Here is a 13,351-nt window from a genome sequence, read left to right as displayed (position 1 = left end):
GATCAGAATGGGTTATACCTGGATCATAATGGGTTATACCTGGATCAGAATGGGTTATACCTGGATCAGAATGGGTTATACCTGGATCAGAATGTATTATACCTGGATCAGAATGGGTTATACCTGGATCAGAATGTATTATACCTGGATCAGAATGGGTTATACCTGGATCAGAATGGGTTATACCTGGATCAGAATGGATTATACCTGGATCAGAATGTATTATACCTGGATCAGAATGGGTTATACCTGGATCAGAATGTATTATAACAGGATCAGAATGTATTATACCAGGATCAGAATGTATTATACCTGGATCAGAATGTATTACACCTGGATCAGAATGGGTTATACCTGGATCAGAATGTATTATACCTGGATCAGAATGTATTATACCTGGATCAGAATGGGTTATACCAGGATCAGAATGGGTTATACCTGGATCAGAATGTATTATACCTGGATCAGAATGTATTATACCTGGATCAGAATGTATTATACCTGGATCAGATTGTATTATACCTGGATCAGAATGTATTATACCTGGATCAGAATGTATTATACCTGGATCAGAATGGGTTATACCTGGATCAGAATGTATTATACCTGGATCAGAATGTATTACACCTGGATCAGAACGTATTATACCTGGATCAGAATGGGTTATACATGGATCAGAATGTATTATACCTGGATCAGAATGTAGTATACCTGGATCAGAATGTATTATACCTGGATCAGAATGTGTTATACCTGGATAAGAATGGGTTATACCTGGATCAGAATGTATTATACCTGGATCAGAATGTAGTATACCTGGATCAGAATGGGTTATACCTGGATCAGAATGTATTATACCTGGATCAGAGTGGGTTATACCTGGATCAGAATGTATTATACCTGGATCAGAACGTATTATACCTGGATCAGAATGGGTTATACCTGGATCAGAATGTATTATACCTGGATCAGAATGTATTATACCTGGATCAGAATGTATTATACCTGGATCAGAATGTGTTATACCAGGATCAGAATGTATTATACCTGGATCAGAATGGGTTAGACCTGGATCAGAATGGGTTATACCTGGATCAGAATGTATTATACCTGGATCAGAATGTATTATACCTGGATCAGAATGGGTTATACCTGGATCAGAATGTATTATACCTGGATCAGAATGGGTTATACCTGGATCAGAATGTATTATACATGGATCAGAATGGGTTATACCTGGATCAGAATGGGTTATACCTGGATCAGAATGGATTATACCTGGATCAGAATGGGTTATACCTGGATCAGAATGGGTTATACCTGGATCAGAATGTATTATACCTGGATCAGAATGGATTATACCTGGATCAGAATGTATTATACCTGGATCAGAATGTATTACACCTGGATCAGAATGGGTTATACCTGGATCAGAATGTATTATACCTGGATCAGAATGTATTATACCTGGATCAGAATGGGTTATACCAGGATCAGAATGGGTTATACCTGGATCAGAATGTATTATACCTGGATCAGAATGTATTATACCTGGATCAGAATGGGTTATACCTGGATCAGAATGTATTATACCTGGATCAGAATGTATTATACCTGGATCAGATTGTATTATACCTGGATCAGAATGTATTATACCTGGATCAGAATGTATTATACCTGGATCAGAATGGGTTATACCTGGATCAGAATGTATTATACCTGGATCAGAATGTATTACACCTGGATCAGAACGTATTATACCTGGATCAGAATGGGTTATACCTGGATCAGAATGTATTATACCTGGATCAGAATGTAGTATACCTGGATCAGAATGTATTATACCTGGATCAGAATGTGTTATACCAGGATCAGAATGTATTATACCTGGATCAGAATGGGTTATACCTGGATCAGAATGGGTTATACCTGGATCAGAATGTATTATACCTGGATCAGAATGTATTATACCTGGATCAGAATGGGTTATACCTGGATCAGAATGTATTATACCTGGATCAGAATGGGTTATACCTGGATCAGAATGTATTATACCTGGATCAGAATGGGTTATACCTGGATCAGAATGGGTTATACCTGGATCATAATGGGTTATACCTGGATCAGAATGGGTTATACCTGGATCAGAATGGGTTATACCTGGATCAGAATGTATTATACCTGGATCAGAATGGGTTATACCTGGATCAGAATGTATTATACCTGGATCAGAATGTATTATACCTGGATCAGAATGGGTTATACCTGGATCAGAATGTATTATACCTGGATCAGAATGTATTATACCTGGATCAGAATGTATTATACCTGGATCAGAATGGGTTATACCAGGATCAGAATGGGTTATACCTGGATCAGAATGTATTATACCTGGATCAGAATGGGTTATACCAGGATCAGAATGGGTTATACCTGGATCAGAATGTATTATACCTGGATCAGAATGGGTTATACCTGGATCAGAATGGGTTATACCTGGATCAGAATGTATTATACCTGGATCAGAATGTATTATACCTGGATCAGAATGGGTTATACCTGGATCAGAATGGGTTATACCTGGATCAGAATGTATTATAACAGGATCAGAATGTATTATACCTGGATCAAAATGTATTATAACAGGATCAGAATGGGTTATACCTGGATCAGAATGTATTATAACAGGATCAGAATGTATTATAACTGGATCAGAATGGGTTATACCAGGATCAGAATGTATTATACCTGGATCAGAATGGGTTATACCTGGATCAGAATGTATTATACCTGGATCAGAATGTATTATAACAGGATCAGAATGTATTATACCTGTATCAGAATGTATTATACCTGGATCAGAATGTATTATACCTGGATCAGAATGTATTATACCTGGATCAGAATGGGTTATACCTGGATCAGAATGTATTATACCTGGATCAGAATGTATTATACCTGGATCAGAATGGGTTATACCTGGATAAGAATGTATTATACCTGGATCAGAATGTATTATACCTGGATCAGAATGGGTTATACCTGGATCAGAACATATTATACCTGGATTAGAATGGGTTATACCTGGATCAGAATGTATTATACCTGTATCAGAATGTATTATAACTGGATCAGAATGTATTATACCTGGATCAGAATGTATTATACCTGGATGAGAATGTATTATACCTGGATCAGAATGGGTTATACCTGGATCAGAATGGGTTATACCTGGATCAGAATGTATTATACCTGGATCAGAATGTATTATACCTGGATCAGAATGGGTTATACCTGGATCAGAATGGGTTATACCTGGATCAGAATGTATTATACCAGGATCAGAATGTATTATACCAGGATCAGAATGGGTTATACCTGGATCAGAATGTATTATACCTGGATCAGAATGGGTTATACCTGGATCAGAATGGGTTATACCTGGATCAGAATGGGTTATACCTGGATCAGAATGGGTTATACCTGGATCAGAATGTATTATACCTGGATCAGAATGGGTTATACCTGGATCAGAATGGGTTAAACCTGGATCAGAATGTATTATACCTGGATCAGAATGGGTTATACCTGGATCAGAATGGGTTATACCTGGATCAGAATGTATTATACCTGGATCAGAATGTATTATACCTGGATCAGAATGGGTTATACCAGGATCAGAATGGGTTATACCTGGATCAGAATGGGTCATACCTGGATCAGAATGGGTTATACCTGGATCAGAATGGGTTATACCAGGATCAGAATGGGTTATACCTGGATCAGAATGTATTATACCTGGATCAGAATGGGTTATACCTGGATCAGAATGGGTTATACCTGGATCAGAATGTATTATACCTGGATCAGAATGTATTATACCTGGATCAGAATGGGTTATACCTGGATCAGAATGTATTATACCTGGATCAGAATGTATTATACCTGGATCAGAATGGGTTATACCTGGATCAGAATGTATTATACCAGGATCAGAATGTATTATACCAGGATCAGAATGGGTTATACCTGGATCAGAATGTATTATACCTGGATCAGAATGGGTTATACCTGGATCAGAATGGTTTATACCTGGATCAGAATGGGTCATACCTGGATCAGAATGGGTTATACCTGGATCAGAATGGGTCATACCTGGATCAGAATGGGTCATACCTGGATCAGAATGGGTTATACCTGGATCAGAATGTATTATACCTGGATCAGAATGGGTTATACCTGGATCAGAATGGGTTATACCTGGATCAGAATGTATTATACCTGGATCAGAATGTATTATACCTGGATCAGAATGGGTTATACCAGGATCAGAATGGGTTATACCTGGATCAGAATGTATTATACCTGGATCAGAATGGGTTATACCTGGATCAGAATGGGTTATACCTGGATCAGAATGTATTATACCTGGATCAGAATGGGTTATACCTGGATCAGAATGTATTATACCTGGATCAGAATGGGTTATACCTGGATCAGAATGTATTATACCTGGATCAGAATGTATTATACCTGGATCAGAATGGGTTATACCAGGATCAGAATGTATTATACCTGGATCAGAATGGGTTATACCAGGATCAGAATGTATTATGCCTGGATCAGAATGGGTTATACCTGGATCAGAATGTGTTATACCTGGATCAGAATGTGTTATACCTGGATCAGAATGTATTATACCTGGATCAGAATGGGTTATACCTGGATCAGAATGGGTTATACCTGGATCAGAATGTAATATAAGCTGGATGCATAAGTGAACTGTTAACAAAATATATTATTATGTATCAAACAAAGCAGAATACTTCCAGACTTGGAATCCATCTGTACACAAATACACGGTATATATTGATTAGATAAGTATTCAATCCCCTGAATCAAAACAAATTAGAATTGCTTTTAACAGCTGGGAGTTTCTCTGGGTAAGTCTCCAAGAGATTTCCACTCCTGGATTGTGCAACATTTGCCCATTATTCTTTAAAAAAATATTCAAGCTCTGTCAAATTGGTTGTTGATCATTGATAGACAACCATTTTCAGGTCTTGCCATAGATTTTCAAGTAGGTTTAAGTCAAAATTGTAACTAGGCCACTCATGAACATTCACTGTCGACATGGTAGGCAGTGTAGATTTGGCCTTGTGTTTTTGGTTATTGTCCTGCTGAAAGGTGAATTAATCTCAAAGTGTCTAGTGGAAAGCAGACTGAACCAGGTTTTCCTCTAGGATTTTGCCTGTCCTTAGCTCCATTGCATTTCTTTTTTATCCTGAAAAAGTCCCCAGTCCTTAAATATTACAAGCATACCTATAACATGATGCAACCACCACTATGCTTGAAAATATGGAGAGCGTGTGTTGTATTGGATTTGCCCCAAACATAACACTTTGTATTCAGTTAATTCTTTTACCACATTTTGCAGTAATACTTTAGTGCCTTATTGCAAACAGAATGCATGTTTTGGATAACTTTATTCTGTAAAGGTTTCCTTCTTTTCACTCTGTCATTTAGGTTAGTATTGTGAAGTAACTACAATGTTGTTGATCCATCCTCAGTGTTCTCCTCTCACAGCCATTAAACTCTATAACTGTTCTAAAGTCACCATTGGCCTCATGGTGAAATCCCTGAGCGGTTTCCTTCCTCTCCGGCAACTGAGTTAGGAGGTATGCCTGTATTTTTGTTTTGACTGGGTGTATTGATACACCATTCAAAGTGTAATTAATAACTTCACCACGATCAAGGGGATATGTAATATCTGCTTTTTATTTACCCATCCATCTGCCCTTTTTAATTCCACTTTGGCATTACGGGGTACTGTGTGTAGGTTAGACAAAAATATAAATGTAATACATTTTTCAGGCTGTTAACATAACAAAATGTGGAAAAAGTCCAGGAGTGTGAATACTTTCTGAAGGCACTGTACAGTATGTATCCCATTTCAGTGCCGTATATTTATCCCAATTCAGTGCCATATATTTATCCCATTTCAGTGCCGTATATTTATCCCATTTCAGTGCTGTATATTTATCCCATTTCAGTGCCGTATATTTATCCCATTTCAGTGCCGTATATTTATCCCAATTCAGTGCCATATATTTATCCCATTTCAGTGCTGTATATTTATTCCATTTCAGTGCCGTATATGTATCCCATTTCAGTGCCGTATATGTATCCCATTTCAGTGCTGTATATTTATCCCATTTCAGTGCCGTATATGTATCCCATTTCAGTGCCGTATATTTATCCCATTTCAGTGCCGTATATTTATCCCATTTCAGTGCCGTATATGTATCCCATTTCAGTGCTGTATATTTATCCCATTTCAGTGCCGTATATGTATCCCATTTCAGTGCCGTATATTTATCCCATTTCAGTGCCGTATATGTATCCCATTTCAGTGCCGTATATGTATCCCATTTCAGTGCCGTATATTTATCCCATTTCAGTGCTGTATATTTATCCCATTTCAGTGCTGTATATTTATCCCATTTCAGTGCCGTATATTTATCCCATTTCAGTGCCGTATATTTATCCCAATTCAGTGCCGTATATGTATCCCATTTCAGTGCCATATATTTATCCCATTTCAGTGCCGTATATTTATCCCATTTCAGTGCCGTATATGTATCCCATTTCAGTGCCGTATATGTATCCCATTTCAGTGCCGTATATTTATCCCATTTCAGTGCTGTATATTTATCCCATTTCAGTGCTGTATATTTATCCCATTTCAGTGCCGTATATTTATCCCATGTCAGTGCCGTATATTTATCCCAATTCAGTGCCGTATATGTATCCCATTTCAGTGCCATATATTTATCCCATTTCAGTGCTGTATATTTATCCCATTTCAGTGCCGTATATGTATCCCATTTCAGTGCCGTATATGTATCCCATTTCAGTACCGTATATTTATCCCATTTCAGTGCCGTATATGTATCCCATTTCAGTGCCGTATATTTATCCCATTTCAGTGCCGTATATGTATCCCATTTCAGTGCTGTATATGTATCCCATTTCAGTGCCGTATATTTATCCCATTTCAGTGCCGTATATGTATCCCATTTCAGTGCCGTATATTTATCCCATTTCAGTGCCGTATATTTATCCCAATTCAGTGCCGTATATGTATCCCATTTCAGTGCCGTATATGTATCCCATTTCAGTGCCGTATATTTATCCCATTTCAGTGCCGTATATGTATCCGATTTCAGTGCTGTATATGTATCCCATTTCAGTGCCGTATATTTATCCCATTTCAGTGCCGTATATTTATCCCATTTCAGTGCCGTATATGTATCCGATTTCAGTGCTGTATATGTATCCAATTTCAGTGCCGTATATTTATCCCATTTCAGTGCCGTATAGTTATCCCATTTCAGTGCCGTATATTTATCCCATTTCAGTGCCGTATATTTATCCGATTTCAGTGCTGTATATTTATCCCATTTCAGTGCCGTATATTTATCCCATTTCAGTGCCCTATATTTATCCCATTTCAGTGCCGTATATTTATCCCATTTCAGTGCTGTATATTTATCCCATTTCAGTGCCGTATATTTATCCCATTTCAGTGCCGTATATTTATCCCATTTCAGTGCTGTATATTTATCCCATTTCAGTGGCGTATATTTATCCCATTTCAGTGCCGTATAATTATCCCATTTCAGTGCTGTATATTTATCCCATTTCAGTGCTATATATTTATCCCATTTCAGTGCCGTATATGTATCCCATTTCAGTGCTGTATATTTATCCCATTTCAGTGCCGTATATGTATCCCATTTCAGTGCTGTATATTTATCCCATTTCAGTGCCGTATATGTATCCCATTTCAGTGCCATATATTTATCCCATTTCAGTGCCGTATATTTATCCCATTTCAGTGCCGTATATGTATCCCATTTCAGTGCCATATATTTATCCCATTTCAGTGCCGTATATTTATCCCATTTCAGTGCCATATACAGTGCCTTGCGAAAGTATTCGCCCCCCTTGAACTTTGCGACCTTTTGCCACATTTCAGGCTTCAAACATAAAGATATAAAACTGTATTTTTTTGTGAAGAATCAACAACAAGTGGGACACAATCATGAAGTGGAACGACATTTATAGGATATTTCAAACTTTTTTAACAAATGAAAAACTGAAAAATTGGGCGTGCAATCTTATTTAGCCCCCTTAAGTTAATACTTTGTAGCGCCACCTTTTGCTGCGATTACAGCCGTAAGTCGCTTGGGGTATGTCTCTATCAGTTTTGCACATCGAGAGACTGACATTTTTTCCCATTCCTCCTTGCAAAACAGCTTGAGCTCAGTGAGGTTGGATGGAGAGCATTTGTGAACAGCAGTTTTCAGTTCTTTCCACAGATTCTCGATTGGATTCAGGTCTGGACTTTGACTTGGCCATTCTAACACCTGGATATGTTTATTTTTGAACCATTCCATTGTAGATTTTGCTTTATGTTTTGGATCATTGTCTTGTTGGAAGACAAATCTCCGTCCCAGTCTCAGGTCTTTTGCAGACTCCATCAGGTTTTCTTCCAGAATGGTCCTGTATTTGGCTCCATCCATCTTCCCATCAATTTTAACCATCTTCCCTGTCCCGGCTGAAGAAAAGCAGGCCCAAACCATGATGCTGCCACCACCATGTTTGACAGTGGGGATGGTGTGTTCAGCTGTGTTGCTTTTACGCCAAACATAACATTTTGCATTGTTGCCAAAAAGTTCAATTTTGGTTTCATCTGACCAGAGCACCTTCTTCCACATGTTTGGTGTGTCTCCCAGGTGGCTTGTGGCAAACTTTAAACAACACTTTTTATGGATATCTTTAAGAAATGGCTTTCTTCTTGCCACTCTTCCATAAAGGCCAGATTTGTGCAATATACGACTGATTGTTGTCCTATGGACAGAGTCTCCCACCTCAGCTGTAGATCTCTGCAGTTCATCCAGAGTGATCATGGGCCTCTTGGCTGCATCTCTGATCAGTCTTCTCCTTGTATGAGCTGAAAGTTTAGAGGGACGGCCAGGTCTTGGTAGATTTGCAGTGGTCTGATACTCCTTCCATTTCAATATTATCGCTTGCACAATGCTCCTTGGGATGTTTAAAGCTTGGGAAATATTTTTGTATCCAAATCCGGCTTTAAACTTCTTCACAAAAGTATCTCGGACCTGCCTGGTGTGTTCCTTGATCTTCATGATGCTCTCTGCGCTTTTAACGGACCTCTGAGACTATCACAGTGCAGGTGCATTTATACGGAGACTTGATTACACACAGGTGGATTGTATTTATCATCATTAGTCATTTAGGTCAACATTGGATCATTCAGAGATCCTCACTGAACTTCTGGAGAGAGTTTGCTGCACTGAAAGTAAAGGGGCTGAATAATTTTGCACGCCCAATTTTTCAGTTTTTGATTTGTTAAAAGAGTTTGAAATATCCAATAAATGTCGTTCCACTTCATGATTGTGTCCCACTTGTTGTTGATTCTTCACAAAAAAATACAGTTTTATATCTTTATGTTTGAAGCCTGAAATGTGGCAAAAGGTCGCAAAGTTCAAGGGGGCCGAATACTTTCGCAAGGCACTGTATTTATCCCATTTCAGTGCCATATATTTATCCCATTTCAGTGCTGTATATGTATCCCATTTCAGTGCCATATATGTATCCCATTTCAGTGCCGTATATGTATCCCATTTCAGTGCCGTATATGTATCCCATTTCAGTGCCATATATGTATCCCATTTCAGTGCGATATATAGTGCATTCAGAAAGTACTCACACCCATTCATTTTCCACATTTTCTTATTTTAGAGCCTCATTCTAAAATATATAATGTGTTTTTTCATCAATCTACACATAATGACAAAGCAAAAACAGTTTTTTCGAAATGTTTCAAATGTATAATAATGTGCCCCTGGCTATCTGTAAATGATGTCTGAGTGTTGGAGTGGGCCCCTGGCTATCTGTAAATGATGTCTGAGTGTTGGAGTGTTCCCCTGGCTATCTGTAAATTATGCCTGAGTGTTGGAGTGGGCCCCTGGCTATCTGTAAATGATGTCTGAGTGTTGGAGTGTTCCCCTGGCTATCTGTAAATGATGTCTGAGTGTTGGAGTGTTCCCCTGGCTATCTGTAAATGATGTCTGAGTGTTGGAGTGTTCCCCTGGCTATCTGTAAATGATGTCTGAGTGTTGGAGTGTTCCCCTGGCTATCTGTAAATGATGTCTGAGTGTTGGAGTGTTCCCCTGGCTGTCAAAAAAAGTAGTAAAAAAGGAAGTTGTGCTGTCTGGTTTGCTAAATATAAGAAATGTGATATATAGCATTTACTTTTACTTTGTACTTTTACTCAAGAATGACAATTGAGTACTTTTTCCACCACTGTACATAAGTACATGTACAATCTGATACTTTTAGACTTTTACTCAAGAATGACAATTGAGTACTTTTTCCACCACTGTACATAAGTACATGTAAAATCTGATACTTTTAGACTTTTACTCAAGTAATATTTTCCTGGGTGACTTTCCCTTTTACTGGAGTCATTTCATATTAAGGTATCTTTATTTTTTCTCAAGTATGACTATTGTGTATTTTTTCCACCTCTGTGTCATACCCAAGAAGACTTGAGGCTGTAGTCACTGCCAAAGGTGCTTCAACAAAGTACTGAGTAAAGGGTCTGAATACTATAGTAAATGTGATATGAGTTTTAATAAATTAACTAAATGTTCTAAAAACCTGTTTTTGCTTCGTCATTATGGGGTATTGTGACGTTATTATAGAGTATTGTGATGTCATTATGGGGTATTGTGACGTCATTATGGGGTATTGTGATGCCATTATGGGGTATTGTGATGTCATTATGGGGTATTGTGATGTTATTATGGGTTATTGTGATGTCATTATGAGGTATTGTGATGTCATTAAGGGGTATTGTGATGTCATTATGAGGTATTGTGTGTAGATTGATGAGGGGAAACAACTATTTAATCCATTTTAGAATAAGGCTGTAACGTAATAAAATGTGGTAAAAGTCAATGGCTCTGAATACATTCCGACGGCACTGTGTATATCCATTTCCTCCATAATTACATAACTCACGTGGTGAAGGCGTCGTTCTGCTTGGCTCCCAGGTAGTATGAGTAGAGATTGAACATTCCAAACATGAAGGCCACAAAAACCATGATGAAGATCACCATGAACTTGAAGATATCTTTCACCGTGCGTCCCAGAGATATCTGCAGGGGCCCGAAACTCTCATTGGCTGGGAGGATGTAGGCGATGCGAGAGAAGCTCAGTACCACAGCGATGGAATACAGACCCTCTGAGATGATCTGGGGGTCCGAGGGAACCCAGTTATTACGGGCTAGAGAGAGAGAGAGAGAGAGAAAGAGAGATACAGAGATTGCTGTATCATTCAGAACTTTTTCCATGGAGATGAGAAGTATGGCTCAATCGCATGTTCAGGTAGACTGTTCCCACTGTGTCCATCACAGTGAAGGGAGGGAGGTTCCCACACTGTTGTACTAAAATAGCCCTGTAGCAGAGGAGGATCACAGAGGTCAAAGACAGAACACTGACAATCACAGAGGGGCCATAATACTGTAATCACTCTAACATATGTGACACCAGGAAATAGATATTTAACATACAGTTGAAGTTGGAAGTTTACACACACTTAGGTTAGAGTCATTAAAACTCGTTATTTAACCATTCCACAAATTTCTTGTTAACAAAGTATAGTTTCGGCAAGTCGGTTAGGACATCTACTTTGTGCATGACACAAGTCATTTTTCCAACAATTGTTTACAGCCAGATTATTTCACTTATAATTCACTGTATCACAATTCCAGTGGGTTAGACGTTTACATACGCTAAGTTGACTGTGCCTTTAAACAGCTTGCTAAATTCCAGAAAATTGTCATGGCTTTAGAAGCTTCTGATAGGCTAATTAACATAATTGGAGTCAATTGGAGGTGTACCTGTGGATGTATTTCAAGGCCAAACCTTCAAACTTAGTGCCTCATTGCTTGACATCAGCGGAAAATCAAAAGAAATCAGCCAAAACCTCAGTAAAAAAATTGCAGACCTCCACAAGTCTGGATCATCCTTGGGAGCAATTTCCAAAATCCTGAAAATACCACGTTCATTTGTACAAACAATAGTACACAAGTATAAACACCATGGGACCACGCAGCAGTCATACCGATCAGGAAGGAGATGTGTTCTGTCTCCTAGAGATGAACGTACTTTGGTGCGAAAAGTGTAAATCAATCCCAGAACAACAGCAAAGGACCCTGTGAAGATGCTGGAGGAAACAGGTACAAAAGTATACATATCCACAGTAAAACGAGTCCTATATCGACGTAACCTGAAAGGCCACTCAGCAAGGAAGAAGCCACTGCTCCAAAACCGCCATAAAAAAGCCAGACTACGGTTTGCAAATGCACATGGGGACAAAGATCGTATTTTTTGGAGAAATGTCCTCTGGTCTGATGAAACAAAAATAGAACTGTTTGGCCATAATCACCATCGTTATGTTTGGAGGAAAAAGGGGGAGGCTTGCAAGCCGAAGAACACCGACCCAACCATGAAGCACGAGGGTGGCAACATCATGGTGTGGGAGTACTTTGCTGCAGGAGGGACTGGTGCACTTCACAAAATAGATGGCATCATGAGGGAGGAAAATTATGCGGATATACTGAAGCAACATCTCAAGACATCAGTTAAAGCTTGGTCGCAAATGGTTCTTCCAAATGGACAATGACTGTAAGCACACTTTCAAAGTTGTGGCAAAATGTGACGAAAGAAATAAAAGCTGAAATAAATCATTCTCTCTACTATTATTCTGACATTTCACATTGTTAAAATAAAGTGGTGATCCTAACTGACCTAATTGTTACCAGGATTAAATGTCAGGAATTGTGAAAAACTGAGTTTAAATTTATTTGGCTAAGGTGTATGTAAATTTCTCAACTTCAACTGTATACACTATGTCTACTTGGATGGGGTCTCGGCAAACGGAGCATGAGCAGTAGTGTGCAGCATTTTCCTTTTCATTGGTCATGAAGTGACCGATAACTCTGGCACCTGATATGTTCTGCAGCTTTTGTCTGGGCAAAGGTGCCTTTTGAATTTATTCTACTGTTATGAATAACATGCACTGTGATATGTTTAGCTTGGGTGCCGGTTTCTTTCTGTTTGGCTTGACAATGAACAATGGAGTTGGCAAGAGCACAATTTGATCAGGGGCCAGGCTAGCTAACAACCAATGGATCAGGGACCAGGCTAGCTGGCAACAAACGGATCAGGGAACAGGCTAGCTGGCAACAAACGGATC

At 38.7% G+C, this 13,351-nt stretch overlaps 1 protein-coding gene across 1 annotated transcript in view; it reads right to left on the bottom strand.

The window, feature by feature from the left end:
- The window catches only part of LOC139385805 (short transient receptor potential channel 6-like), a 59,996-nt gene that overhangs the window by 14,504 nt on the left and 32,141 nt on the right, over nucleotides 1-13,351 (bottom strand). Inside the window, exon 6 of the mRNA XM_071131049.1 lies at nucleotides 11,113-11,377. Coding sequence (XP_070987150.1) covers nucleotides 11,113-11,377 — 265 coding nt within the window. The remainder of the gene's footprint in view (nucleotides 1-11,112; nucleotides 11,378-13,351) is intronic.

This window comes from Oncorhynchus clarkii, chromosome 27, assembly GCF_045791955.1.
Source record: "Oncorhynchus clarkii lewisi isolate Uvic-CL-2024 chromosome 27, UVic_Ocla_1.0, whole genome shotgun sequence".
NCBI lineage: Eukaryota > Metazoa > Chordata > Actinopteri > Salmoniformes > Salmonidae > Oncorhynchus > Oncorhynchus clarkii.
Note: the sequence above shows the minus strand (reverse complement) of the source record. Positions and strands in the feature narration are given on the sequence as shown.